The sequence below is a fragment of the Bos javanicus genome, chromosome 5, assembly GCF_032452875.1.
Source record: "Bos javanicus breed banteng chromosome 5, ARS-OSU_banteng_1.0, whole genome shotgun sequence".
Classification (NCBI taxonomy): domain Eukaryota; kingdom Metazoa; phylum Chordata; class Mammalia; order Artiodactyla; family Bovidae; genus Bos; species Bos javanicus.
Window position 1 is genome coordinate 56,362,434 of NC_083872.1, and position 13,818 is coordinate 56,376,251.

A 13,818-nucleotide genomic window follows, 5' to 3' on the forward strand; every position below is an offset into this window, starting at 1 on the left:
AGAATGAGAATGTCCCCAAAAATGCCTTGGAGTGATGGTATCAAGTCTATGGTCGAAACAGAGTTAAAAACTCACAAAGCGAGGGGGGTGGGAACAGACCCTCTTCTGCTTCCCACATCAGAGCCAGCAGTCTCCGCCCCCAGTCCAACTCACTTCCCTGGGGCCACATCAAGCCAGGTTTTTCCAACGGTCAGAAGACCTCCTTGGCCAAACAGTACTGGATGGATTTCTCAGACTGGCAACAAGCTCTGCTGATCCACCCACTTTCTTCACTCCCTCTCCAAGCTGGATGGCTGGTCACTTCCTTCTTTACTTTCCCAGGACCCTGATGTACTCTTCCTGTCCTCCACACAAAGGACATCTTTCCCAGGAAGCCTGGGGAAACACTGGATTCCTTCTCCTTTAGCTCCTGTGTGCTTGGTGCTGTTAAGACTCGCTCACCTTTAGAGATGTGAATGTGATCTAGGCCAGAACCCTGGGGAAAGTGGAGGGGGGGGGGCCACATCACCTCATTTGTCCCTGGCCCCCCTGTAGCTGACTCATGCAAAACTGCGGAATGTCTTCCATTCCCATGCACACTCCTTGCCACCTTTTAAGCTCACAGCCATCTATCTTGAAACCCACATCCTTAGGGACCCAACACCTTAAAGATCAGAGTTCTTTACTTGTCACTACACCCCTAAGCCCAGGCTTCCAAAAAAGAGGAGTGGGGGAGAAAAAGAATTTCTTTGAAGGAAACTGAGTTCAATAATTTATTTTCCTTATAGTGACAGCAATGGGAGTAAATACATGAGATCTTTTTATTAATAAAACAAAAAAAGATGAAAAACAGAAGCAACAAATGAAAACCATAATGCTTATGAATACATCAGCCAGAAATGGGTCAGAAAACCCATTTCTAAACAAAGTTGCTGGTGTCATGGAGTTTTATTGCATTCAACAAGGGAAAGGTAGACGGTGGAATGAAAAAGATTCATGAGGCTCCTGCCAGGAAAATTTTATAGGGGCTCCAATCCTCAACCGGGGACTCCTCGTTACTTCCTTTGGAGAAGATGGAGGGGCAGGAGGAATTCTCCTTTATGACCTCATGACTTCTTATGAGACAGATCAGTCCAGTCAGATACAGAGCAGAGTCTTTGTATCCCTAGAGGCCACTTGCTGGTACCCCATGTTTGTGTTCCAGAGAAATGCAGAAGCCTCAGGGGAGATGCAGGATCACAAGAATGGCTGCCTGAGCCCCAGAGGAATTGTGGGGAAGGGAACTATCCCAGCTCATCAGGGTCCATTGCATTCTGAGAATATCATGCATCAGCTCAACTCTCTTTGGAGGGAGCTGGGTGACTGAGTTATGGCTCTGACTCCTCTCTGGGGGTGGAGAGTGAAGATGACAAAGAGGGCCATCTGTCCCCTGGGAGACACAGTAGCAGTTAAGATGGACAGAAAAGAACAGAATAACAAATCCAACTGGGAAAAGGGTTTGAGAAGGGGCAGGGGAGGAAGGGGCATACTTTCAGGGAGTGGAGGACGCTCCCCCATGTGAGACTTCCATTCTCTTGAGATGACCAGGGTTAACCCAAGTAGAGGTATTCCCTTCTGCTGGGACTAAAACCTCCGGGATGGCTAGACATGAAGAAAGGAAATTCAACACAGGGAGTGAACGTTACTCCCTTGGCTCATCCGTCCAGCCTCCAGAACTGACCACACCCCCACTGAAGGGATCTGGCCCTAGGAAGGATGTGAGATCCTGGTGAAGAGCAGCATTAGTCAAACAGCTTCACCCAGGATTCAACACTGTGGCCATCTTTAGTGAGGGTAGATGGAGTGAGGGAAGAGATTGGAGTAGTCAACCCTCAACAGAGACTTCCAATTCCCTAAATAATCACAGGAGTCCTCATAGGTCCCACCTCCACAAGCTGCCAGCCCACCAACCACTCTCCACCCCAGCTGGGTAAGACTGGCCATATCCTAATGTGTGTGTGCATGCTGGCACCCACATCTGTAGTGTCTTGAAAATCTTCCATCCCAGGGCCTATTAGGAAGGAAGCATGCCACAACAAGTTCTATAAAGTTATCAGCAAAATTCAGATACTCTTAGTTCATCCCACACAGCAAAGTGCATCCAGAGTAAGTTGCTTGAGCCAGGTCCATCTGTCCAGTCAGGTCTTGAAGATGGCCAACAACCCCCTTCCCCCAGCTCCTCCTCTGTTATGGAAAACAACAGGACATTTTACAAAGATCAAGGCACTTGGGAGAGAGTGGATAGTAAACACTCTAATGAAGCAAGCGACTTGGTGGGGAAAGGAAAGAGGGAAGGGAGAAAAGGGAAGGAAGGGGAGGGAAAACAATGTATCGGTATTTCTGAGGGCCAAGAAGAGCCTACTCAACAAGATGGAATTATTTGGATGGAAGCAGACTGTAGCCTGAAGTTAGCAAAAGAGGAAGAGAAGTTAGTGGCCAAAACATCCACAATTCCCCCATGCCTCTCAGACCCCAACCACCGGACACATAGAGCAGCAGTCACCATGAAGTCAGGCAGTCTCTTAGGCAAAGATGTTGGTAATAAAATCCAGGAATCGCTTAGCATATTGCTCAGGATGGACAGTAGAGATCTCTGCCCCCGCCTGTGAGAGGAAGGTGTGGAACAGGGTGTCAGTCCCCACAGCCCTCCCCCGCTCCCTGCCCTCCCCTTCTTCCCACTCCCAACCATTTCCATACCCAGCCCTTCATCCTTCTGCCACCCCACTGCTCTGGCACAAGAGGCTCTTGAATAGTCAAGACAAGAAAGGAAAGGCTTCAGGGAACCCTCACCCCATGCTTGACAGTTTTGGCTGCGTGAGCTGCTTTCTTCTTGGCATCATACTGTGTCAGGATGTCAATGAGGCCCATAAAATATACCTCCTTCTGAGGGGCCCCTGGGGAGAGAGACCAGCGATGAAGACCAAGTATAGTCCCAATTCCCTCCCCTCAGGAACCAGTCAGATTTCTTCTGAAAAGCTAACCAGCCTCTCCATCCACCACCCTGGTCTCTGTCCCCCAGGGACTACCCTCCCTGCCCTTAAAATTTCCAGACTCTCTCTCACCTTCAGCACTCCGGATGGCATAGACATCGATGAAGGATTCAAACTCTCCAGGGCCCAGGGGCCGGTGAGAATGGATGTAGCCGCCGATACCCTCAGGGGAAGTGCCATAGGAGCCCACCGGAGCAGGAGGCCCAGTAAGGCCACAGTCCCCATCCCCCTCTGACTCCTCCTCCCGCACCGGCCCGTCCTCCTCCGGCTCAGAGCCCCGAATGATGTCGTGGATACCCAGAAGAAGGCTGTAGTCCATGATCTTCAGCTGCACTAGGAACTGAGACCCCACTGGCAGGTCAGAACCCCCAGGTGGCTCTCTCCATTCCCATGTACCACCCTTATACCTCCCTCTCTGACTATCCAGGGCCCTCCTGGGGAAAGGAAGTGTAAATACGGAGGGTTGGGAGCATACCATTGCCCTTTATTGCCTAAATATCCTGGTATCTCAGATCATTGTTTTTTAAAGAATTCTTTTAAGATCATTCTTTCAGTTCATACCAGCCACCCCCTCCAAAGGTCACCTCTAGGTTTTCATGAAAGTCAAAGTTGCTCAGTCTTGTCCAACTCTTTGGGGCCCCACGGACTATACAGTCCATGGAATTCTCTAGGCCAGAATACTGGAGTGGGTAGCCAGTTCCCTTCTCCAGGGTACCTTCTCAACCCAGGGATTGAACCCAGGTCTCCCACATTGCAGGTGGATTCTTTACCAGCTGAGCCACAAGGGAAGCCCAAGAATACTGGAGTGGGTAGCCTATCCCTTCTCCAGCAGATCTTCCCAACCTAGGAATCAAACCAGGGTCTCCTGCTTGCAGGTGGATTCTTTACCAACTGATCAGGGAAGCCCAAATCCTCTATAGGCAGAGAGCCCCAAGGGAAGGGGATGAGTTCCCTCATATTGTAAATGGACAGCTGCCCAGGGGGAAGCAAAAAACAGAAGCAAAGTCATTTCCCAGAGCACCCCAATCATCACCTCCACATCTCTCTTTAGCTTCTCTAGAAAGACTTTCTTCTCCTCTTCACCAATATAAACTTTCTGGTTCTTGTTGAGAAAGTCCATATCCTTAAGCGTGGGCAGTTCCTTAACCTGAGAACAGGTAAAGGGACATCTTGGGAATAGTCCTCCCCTACCATCTCAGCCAGTGAACCCTGCTCTATGTAGGGCTCAGTCTCTCGCTCTGGGGCCCCTAGGGGAGAGGGGCCACCCCTCTCACTTGACTTTACACTGGGAGGCTGCCCAGAGTCTGTTCTTGCCTCTAGTGGTGACCCCAGACTTAGTCACTGCATCTGTATCCCAAATCACACCCCACTACTTTCTACCTAGGGTTTTCAGTTCACACATTCCATTCTGACTTTTCTTTCTTCTTCTTAAGCACAGACAGCTGGCTTGAATGAAAGCTCAGAATGGGAGGTGGTCGGTGAGCATTTTGCTCTTGAAGTCTGGCATTTTCACCCATTCCCAAATCCAAGACGGTGACAAAAAGGCCCTTCCCACTGCCCCTTCCAAAAAGTCCCTGGATCAGGAAAAGTTTACATTTCTCTTTTTTGGTGGTTTAAGATAAGAATTAATATCCAAGGATCCCTACCTCTTTATCCTAAGAAGATCCCTTTCACCTGCCCTCCCCCACCCCTCACACCCTGTCATCTAGAATTATATCACCTTCTCCTTATCGCTGGCTTCCCGGGACACTAGGGAGCCCTGTGGAGAGATCCAAAGACCAAGTCAGCAGAAAAGGCTAAAGGAACAGTTGGAACCTACCTCCTAAGACAAGTCCTCGAACCCACAGCCTTCTTTCCTTTAAAATGAATCATCCAGTGCCCTCCCTGGCCTTTCCCCGCCTCAGGCCATCAGGAGTCTCCCCTTTGGCACTCGCCTCCTCTCCTTACCTTGAGGTCATACTTCCTGTGCACAGGAAGACGGTGGCTAAACATGTTGCGCATCACGAGCATGTAGCTGTCTTCACTGTCCACGCTAACCCGGTACATCCCCAGGAACTGGGGCAGCAATGTGTTGCCATGACATTTCACAATGTACTGGGGTAGGAGGGAGGGAGGAAGCAGGAGAGATGAACAGCTCAGGGATGGGAATTCAAGTGCTCCTATTCCATAGGGAGCCACAAAACTTCACATAGACAGGTTATAGGTCAGAGGTGGTGTGGGGCTTTCTGAAGATGCCCCAGGTTATCCAGGCAGTTTCTGAATCCTCATCTCCTCTGATTTATCCCAGATGTATATTATCTCTTAAAGTGCCTTCTCTCCTTTGATCTTTATCATTCTTTGAGATGGGGAAGGTAGGTGTTGTTATCCTTGTTTTTGACCCTCTTTATTCATAGAACCAGGAGCAGAAATTACATCAACAGAATGATTTTACCTAGGCTAATATTTCTTGGTGGGCTAGATTCCCACAATAAAAACGTTTGCATGATGGCCTGTAATTTGGATTCCTAAAAAAATCCCCTTTTAAGTGCTACCATCTCTGTGTTGCTGCCTTGTTCTTCATAGCCAACCTTCTCAGAAAATTAGTCAGCTATCAGTCCATTTTCTCTCATTCATACCTCAAACCAATGAAATCAGATTATACTCTCATTTCTCCTCGGAAATTTCTCTATTCTTCACTGCCTCAAATCCCTCAGTTGCCAACTCAAACAGGCATCTTGTCATTGTCATATTTCAACTGGCTGGTACTTGATACTACTGACCAGCCTGAGCTCCCATCACACCACTCCTCTGTCCTCAAATCCTATGTGGAATGAAGTAGGGCATAAATCATTAACAGCATCCAACAGCTCCAACCAAGAAGACCCAAATGTGGTGCTTGCCCTTGGGGCTTCAGCCTCAGCCTCACCGGTCACATGAGGGTAGGAGCTCTCTAGATTTGTCCCCTGGCAAGGACTTCTGGGGCAGAGCTGGGGACCAAGGCCTGGGGGAAGGAGGAAAAACAACCACAACAGAATCTCTGGGCAGCAGTGACCACGTGGCCTTACTTGGTCCCCATCTCCCCTCCTCTTTTCCTTCCTTGGGGTCGTGGTTGTGGGTTTAGAGAGCCTGGGTAGTCTAGTCACTTGGAGAAGCAGAAGAAAAGGTTTTTGCTCCTTTAAACCTGATGGGAGAGGCCATTTGTATTTGGAAAATGCTCTGTATGTTGGGGACTGCCTGTATTTGAAGATTTATTAAATCTTAGTATCCTATTCTCAACCTCCAAGGTGTATTGATAAATTACTAGTCTGTATTTTTTAAACTTTAAAACTTTTTTTATGTGCATTTCACGTCAACTTTTTTGTTAGAGCTATATCAAAAACAACAAACCTGGCCTCACATCACAGTGTACCTCAGAGAGGAGCATTCTGTTATTTTTACAAGGCAGGAGTTAGTGGAGCTGTTGAATTAAACTTGGCAATCATGTTAAAAAAAAAAAAAAAAACATCCCTTAGTCTCTTTTATGGACTCTTTACTTGCCCAAGTTTCTGTCCTCAACCTTCTTTTCATTTCACTCTACATTTCCATAATCTTATCTATATTCATGGTGATAAGTACCATCTACTTACCTGTAGCTCTGAAATCTAGACTATAAAGAAATCTAAAATTAGAAAGATATTTGATTCTTTCTCCCGAACTCCATACCCCAACCACTCACAGGACATCTGTATCCGGATGAACTGTAGAAATCAGAAACTCAACACGCCTAAATCAGAATTGTCTTCCTTCCAAAGACCTGTTTCTTTTCCTGCTTCCCAACGGGGCACCCAGGAATTTGGAGCCCCTTTGCCTTAATTCCTGCAATTCTCCCAAAGGTCTTCCTTTCCACCTCCACTACCATCACCCTTCCAGGCCCATGTCATTTCTCACCTGGACTATAACACTTAACTTCTCACTGGTATCTCCACTCTCAGTATTTCCCCTCTATGATCCATTCTCTAAAATTCTGACACAGGGCTATTTCTAAATGACATATACATCACTCTGCTGCAAACCACCTTTCAGGATAAAGCCCAAACTCTGTGTGGCTTATAAAGCCCTCACTGCCTGGCTCCTGCCTAACTGTCTTTACCTCAATACCTCATCCTGGTCGCACTGAATTTCTTGCAGTTCCACAACATCAAGCTCATTCATGGCTCTGTGCCTATACAAGTGCTGCTTTCCTTTGCCTAGAGTGCTCTCTTCCACCATGTCCAATGCCTGGTCCCCACTAGTCATGCATGAATCAACTCTAGGATACTCCCTCTAAAACCTCTCCTTGAGCCTGCCAGATACACCCCTTGCTCCAGGTGAGCTGGGATGCTCTTCCTCTACCCACCCAGAGCATTCTCTACATACCTCCACTGCCTGCACACATCGTGTCGTGTGTTTAACTAATGCTAGCTTACCAGTCTCTGCCATTAGAACAAGAGATCCTCAACGGCCACGGCCATTTCATTCACCTCTTTCTTTACTGTCTGACATAGGACCTAATAACAACAGACATAGGTTAGCTGTTGAATAACCAAAAACTCTTTTAGAGTCTTTCATTTATTCCTTGCTCATTGATTTTGGTGAGATTTTCCTCCAGTAGAAAGATATTCAGGTCTTTTTTATTCCCAAAATATTCCAGAAACTTCATATTCCAAATTCATTTGCTCAGACAGAATAGCTTCCCTAATCTCACTTAGGGCTCGTTATGATCATGGCTTCTTCCCTCCAATCTATCCCAATGGTATAATCACCGTGGTTTTCTCCCCAAACTGCATTTATTCCTGATAGTACATCTGATGTTGGCACTTCGTCTAACTCTGACTTAGTCTGAAATTTATACTTTGCTATTCACGTACCCTTTTTGTATCTATCAATTCACAGTGGCTTTAGATTAGAAGCACCAAATGAGAAGGAAGATGTCTAAACTCTTATTTAATCAAACACAAATAGGTATGTGAAGGCTCTCTTTTTGAAATGCCTTGTTTTTCAAAAACATGATGTTGAGTGCTATAGGCTATATAGGGAGGAAGAGGGATAGGAAGTCTCCCAAGTGCTCTGAAGCTGAGCAATGAGTAGGGAGGGGAAGGGAAGAGTGAGGCTGAGAGAGGTCTGACCTGGTGGTAGTTGGACAGGTTGCTATGCATGTCAGCAATGTCCTCACTGGATACTTCTTTGATGACCAGAGTCCGATCATAGGAGATAAGGAAGCGACCATCACTGCCTTCACTTTCAGTTGGGGGACTTCGGGTAAGGGATACCTGGGGACACAGAAGAGGCTAGGAGCTCTTTTCCTCCCCCTTTATATATAAATGCATAGGACAGTGGTCAACTGAACACATTTGAAAGTAGATAAAACCTTGGCATAAGAGGATGAAAAAGGGTTCTAAATCCAGTGTCCATATATAGACTGAATGAAATGAGCAGCAAAATTTTTAATGCATCTGCATTTCTCCCCAAGGACAGGCTTTATACCTTTCTTCAGATTTTTGAAGATGCCTAACCACAGGATAGTAATGACCACAAAAAGGTAAATAATACCTGTGAAGGTCCTCATTTCTCCAAACATTACTGTTCCAAGGAATCCCCTTGTTAGGGAGAAAGGCCTACTCTTTCCCCAAAATGGACACTCACCAAGTAATCCTGGTCATCAATACCAAATCGATCACGCAGGTTCCTGAAGACTTGGGGACAATATTCCTTGAACTTGAAATGACTGGGCAGATTTTCCCTGCAATAGGGGTTTTTTCAAGATAAGAAAACAAAGTAACAATATTATCTTACATTTATAAAGGGCTTGACAGTTTATAAAACACCTTGACACATATTATCTTATTTGATTCTCATGGAACCCATGTGATGTCTTTTATAAGTGTGTTATTCCCGTCTTATAGAAACAGAGACTGGCTTAGGGTGGCTGAGTGACCTGCTTAAACCACATGACTGGTAAGTGGCTTAAGTAGAGCCAGGATCTACTGCCCATCCAAACAGCAGCATTTCCCAAATCTCAAGCAAGTCAGAGACATCCTTAAATCAGTAACAGGTTTTGAATACTACCTTCTGATATTAGGAGGGCTTATAGGATTCAGGTATTTCTTTCAGGGAGTACCTCTCAGAAGTATGGTAATGACAACTACATGTATTTACACTGTGGAATTTTCAGGCTTGAGGAAAGGAAAACTAGTACATGTAGATAAGTGTGTAGGGAACACTGGAAATTATTTTAGTGGTTTCTTTAAAAAATACTGAATTTCTGCATTGGGAAGAAGTTTAAGCAATAAAGTAAGAACTTGTAAGTTGCCTTCTAAATCTAAAACCTTCAACTCATTCAACCTTAACTCTTAAAATGATTTCTTCTCTTTTCTAGGAAGGCTGACAAGAGAAGAGCAGGGATTCCCACATACCTGTGGAAAAGGTGATTGTTGACCTTGATCTTGGAGCTAGCCTTAAAGTCATCTGGCAGCAGCATCACCGGGGGAGGCACCTGGCTGAGCTCATTGATCTGATCAGTCAGAATAAGAATGGGAAGGCAGTGAGGAGGTGTGTGGAGAGCTGCTTATACACTGTCTGGGAAAGAGTCAGAAAAGGGTCACTGGAAGGACTGCTGCTGAAGCTGAAGCTCCAGTATTTTGGTCATCTGATGCAAAAAGACGACTCATTGGAAAAGTCCCTGGTGCTGGGAAAGACTGAGGGCAGAGGGAGAAAAGGGCGTCTGGGGATTAGATGGCTAGATGGCATCACCGATGCAATGAATATGAACATGAGAAAACTCTGGGAGACGGTGGACAGGGAGGTCTGACATACTGCAGTCCATGAGGAGATGACAGACAGGGAGGCCTGGAGTGCTGCAGTCCATGAGATCACAGAGTCAGACACAACTGAGCAACTAAACAACAACCACCTCATTCCTTTAAATACCCTGGTTACGCATATGCCTGACAAAGGTGAGTATATGCTGTCTTCTGCTGCCCAGCGAGGCCTGCAGCAAGCAACCCTCACACATGGCCCCTCACACTCCCGCCCCCGTGGAACTTCATGCTCACAACAGTCATTTTATATTAGGCAAACTCTGTAAGCAACTCTGGATTATTTTTAAAGCTGTGAGAAATTCTAGAAAAAAAAAAAAAACCCTCAGCAGACTCAAGACATTCAAGACAAACATTTCCATGCTCCACTGGAAACAAAACAAAAGACATCTTCAAAGTACAGAGAGTTAATGGGACTCTGAGGGGTCAACAGCAGCAAGAACGAAATGTCCATATCCTGAAGGAGGCATCTTCTTACAAACAGGATCTGTTCTTCCAGACCACTCTGCCCCAGTTCTCTGAATAGGTCCCCACCTGCCTGTATGTAAGGTAAGAGAAAAATTTCTGAGGGAATGCGGGCAGGCAGAGGATATGAGCTTGTTTGTTCACTAAAGTAAAGCCAACCCACAGCCCAAAGCATGCAAGCACCACATGCTCTCCTCAGCCCCAAGAATCAGCAGTCTGCTAATATCAGGGTGGAAGGGGGGTTCCTGTACCAAGAAATGCTCAGGAGATGTGCTTTCTCCCCAGTGACTAATAAGGGTGCCACAGTATCTTTCACGAAGCCTTAGTAGTCCACTTCTCACTTGACTCTAACAGCTAGTTTATATGAGCTCCCCACCTGGGCTGTGAGCTCTCATAGGGACCAGTTCTCATCATCTACCTCTCTCAGGTGACTAGCACAATGTCTGGCACACAGTGGTCCCCAAGTGTTTATTAACCGAATAAATGGATGCCTTGCCTTTTCTTACTTGATCATTCAACAGAAATTCAGTCTAACCTAAATCCCATACGCTGCCATGAAAAACCAGCTCCTCTCATTCTCAGTAGAAAAAGATAGAACATATTCCTCCAGAAAAAAAAAAAAAGAAGAAGCCACTAGAGATTTCCAGCCTAAAATTCAGCTATAGTTCTTCATGGCCCCCTCCTCGCCACCTGCTGGTAAGCAGGCTGACTCATCACTGGGACATATGTTCAAGGAATTTCTCCATTCCAGACCCTTTAAGTAAATGTGTGCTGGCTGGAGGTGGGGTGTTGGGACTAAAGTAGCCATATTTAGGGAAGCTGAGGCAGGTCTTCTGTGTAATTTCCCCAATCTTTATCAAAGGAAAACCCTTCTTCTCAAGCTTCCCAAAGGGATGGATGGATGAGTAATAAGAGAGGAAGCCCTACCTCCATTAGCCTTGCCCATACCAAGTGGTGTAGACTGAATACTCTCCGATAAGACATTACCATCCAGGGACCTGGGGACTACAAATGCAAAAGGGAGCTGATAGACCCCATATAACTTCCTAAGCCCCAAACTAAGAATGACAAAAACTGTATTTTTTCCCCATCCCCTTCCATCTCCACAACACTATATGATGGCTATAATACAACACTCCATATGACTATAATGTTTCAAGGAAATTGAATTTTTAAAATTTTGGTGTCACATTCAAGATCACTGCACTCCTCCCACTCCAGCCATGAGAGAAGGGAGGGCAATGGCTGTGCTTTCTTCACTTGAGGTATCTTGAGGAACCAGAGATGCGCTGGCCTCTCTGGTCTCCTCCTGATTCCCAAGCCGACCGTCTAAACAGCTCCCTGATTCTAAAGTTCAGCACCATAATGTCCACCAGAACTCCTGAGCCAACTCTTCATTCAAAGATGACCCTCAGTTACATCAAATACCATTACTCCAGCCAGCAAAAGGGTGCAGGTAAGACCAAAGGCTTATACACATCAAGTGCTGACTGAGTGCAACCACTAGGCTCAGGGCAGGGTAGCCTCCCTGAAATGCTGTACCTCTGGAAGGGAAACGGACATGCAGGATTAGAAGATCCAGGAAGCCTGGAGCTTCCCCTCAGAACCAAGGTTCCAAAATCAAGGAAGGCGGCTGGAAAGCAAGGTGCAAAGGAGAGTAAACAAACAGTTACTTCCTTTCAGTTACTCTTCCCGCTCCCCTTCTACGCGCACTCTCTCACCGGGGACCTCACCGCCACCAATCTATTACAGTCACTCCCTCTAAAGTCCTTCCAGATGGAGCCAGGTCCCGGCCGGGCTCCGTGGCCTGGGGCTGAAGCTGGAACTGACTGGGAGGAGGCAGGGAGCTGGATTTCATACGAAGAAGAAGGAAACAGAGTGGAGGAGTAAAGGGCGGAGGAAAAGACAAAGCCTACGTTAAAATAGAAAAAAAAAAAAAAAAAGCTTTACAGCAAGAAGGTATGGTGGGGAAGACACCTGAGGGTAGGTGGGCAGGGACCGGGACAGCCTGGTGGAAAAGTGGCAGCGCGATGGGCTCCGGAAGCGGGAGCCTGGGAACAGACACGCCCGGAGGAGCTGAGGGGTTAGGACAGGGCCACAGCGGGGCCGGGGCAGGGTCTCACCGAGTGGGCTACGCCCCACAGGAACACGCCCACCAGCGGGTCGGCCGCCCGGAACACCTTCACCTTCTGCTGCACAAAATGCTTCTTCTTGGTTTTGGAGGCGAAGCCGAAACCCGCGCCGGGGGCCGCTGTCGCCGCCGGTACAGCGGTCGGCGGGACCGAGGAGGACGCCATAGTCTCCCGGGAACCCGACCGAGTGGAAGCTTGAACCGTCTGCGATGCAGGTTCCCGACCCCGGAAGCGGCGCTCACCTGCGCCGCCGTCACGTGACCGGAGGCTGGCCGGCTGGCGCGAGAGCAGGGAGGGGTAGGTTGACTCCGCCCCCTGTTGGTGGCCCGCGCGCCCCGACGCCTGCGCGGTGGGTGGGCTCACCTGACGACGGGGAGTCGCGCGGAAACCTTTTCCCTTGAGGGCTGCGAGCGGTCCGCGAAGCCCAGACCAGTTATCCTGGCGTTGGGGTTGCTGCTTGGGCTAGACCGATTTAACCCTATGGTCGAGGGCTTCGTAGCTTTAAAGTGGCCGCTTTCCAGTTTTGCCCAGTTTCTAGCAATAACCTCCCGCCTGAGGCTAACCTGAAAACATTCGTTTAAAAAGTAGGAGATCCCTTAAGTGGGTTTTGTGCTTTTAGAAAGACCGCTCAGGCATCATTATGGAAGATGACCAGAGTATTGCAAAAGTCTAGGCACGAGGTGAGAAACTAAAACAGTGACTATTGGGATAGAAGGGGATGGCCTCTAAAGGTTCAGTTTGATAACGTGTGTAAAATTCATAGTGGACGTGGGCTTTGAGGGAGAGGGAGACACTGAGAATGAATCCCGGGCTTTTGCCTAACAGTGTTTGGGGCACCTGAGGGCAGCAGGACATCTGGGCCCAGAGTTCAGCAGAATGATCTGGGCTGGGAATACGGGTTTAATTTTTGTGAGGAATCTGTAGGCGTGAATGACAACTCTAAGGAATGTCCAATGACTGAACCCTGGCATAGACCAGCATGTGAGAGGCTAGTGGGAGAAGACTGAGAAGGGGTGGGCAGAGAAATAAAAAGGGCCAGGAGAGCAGGGTCACAAAAGCCTAGGGAGTTGAGTTTCAAGAAGGAACGAATGGAGAGCGGTGTCAAATGTCCTGGAGAGGCGATGCAAGACAGTGCAAGACAATGGGGAAGTGCCCCGTTGTCTTTGGCAACTAGGGGCTTTTATTTTTCTTCTTAGTTGGTGTGTTATGCAGCATGAGGAATCTCAGTTCCCAGAAGGGGAACTGAACACATGCCTTCTGCAGTAGAAATGCAGAGTCTCAACCACTGGACTATCAGGGGAGTCCCACAACTAGTGACCTTTGGAAAGCACTTTCAGCAGAACAAAAGCCAGATCAGGATGGGCTGAGGGATGAGTAGGAAGTGAGAAAGAGGGAAGGGAA

General features: G+C 47.5%; 1 protein-coding gene across 1 annotated transcript; it reads right to left on the reverse strand.

The window, feature by feature from the left end:
• Positions 1-739: 739 nt before the first annotated feature.
• On the reverse strand, positions 740-12,682 carry PIP4K2C (phosphatidylinositol-5-phosphate 4-kinase type 2 gamma). The gene is made up of 11 exons (XM_061416690.1): positions 12,409-12,682; positions 9,419-9,516; positions 8,649-8,745; positions 8,132-8,275; positions 4,956-5,102; positions 4,729-4,767; positions 4,042-4,155; positions 3,081-3,348; positions 2,809-2,912; positions 2,522-2,621; positions 740-2,202 (listed from the first exon to the last, which is right to left on the reverse strand). The coding sequence occupies exons 1-10, from the start codon at positions 12,580-12,582 to the stop codon at positions 2,541-2,543; spliced, it is 1,266 nt and encodes a 421-aa protein (XP_061272674.1). The 5' UTR covers positions 12,583-12,682; the 3' UTR covers positions 740-2,202; positions 2,522-2,540.
• Between the last annotated feature and the right edge of the window lie 1,136 nt (positions 12,683-13,818).

Excerpts from the sequence above, each read along its gene's own strand:
- PIP4K2C (XM_061416690.1), bottom strand. The coding sequence starts at position 12,582 with ATGGCGTCCTCCTCGGTCCCGCCGACCGCTGTACCGGCGGCGACAGCG. Across the intron at positions 8,276-8,648 it reads TTGATGACCAGGATTACTTG|GTATCCCTTACCCGAAGTCC; the intron begins GTGAGTGTCCAT and ends CTGTGTCCCCAG. Across the intron at positions 5,103-8,131 it reads ACCTGTCCAACTACCACCAG|TACATTGTGAAATGTCATGG; the intron begins GTCAGACCTCTC and ends CTCCTACCCCAG.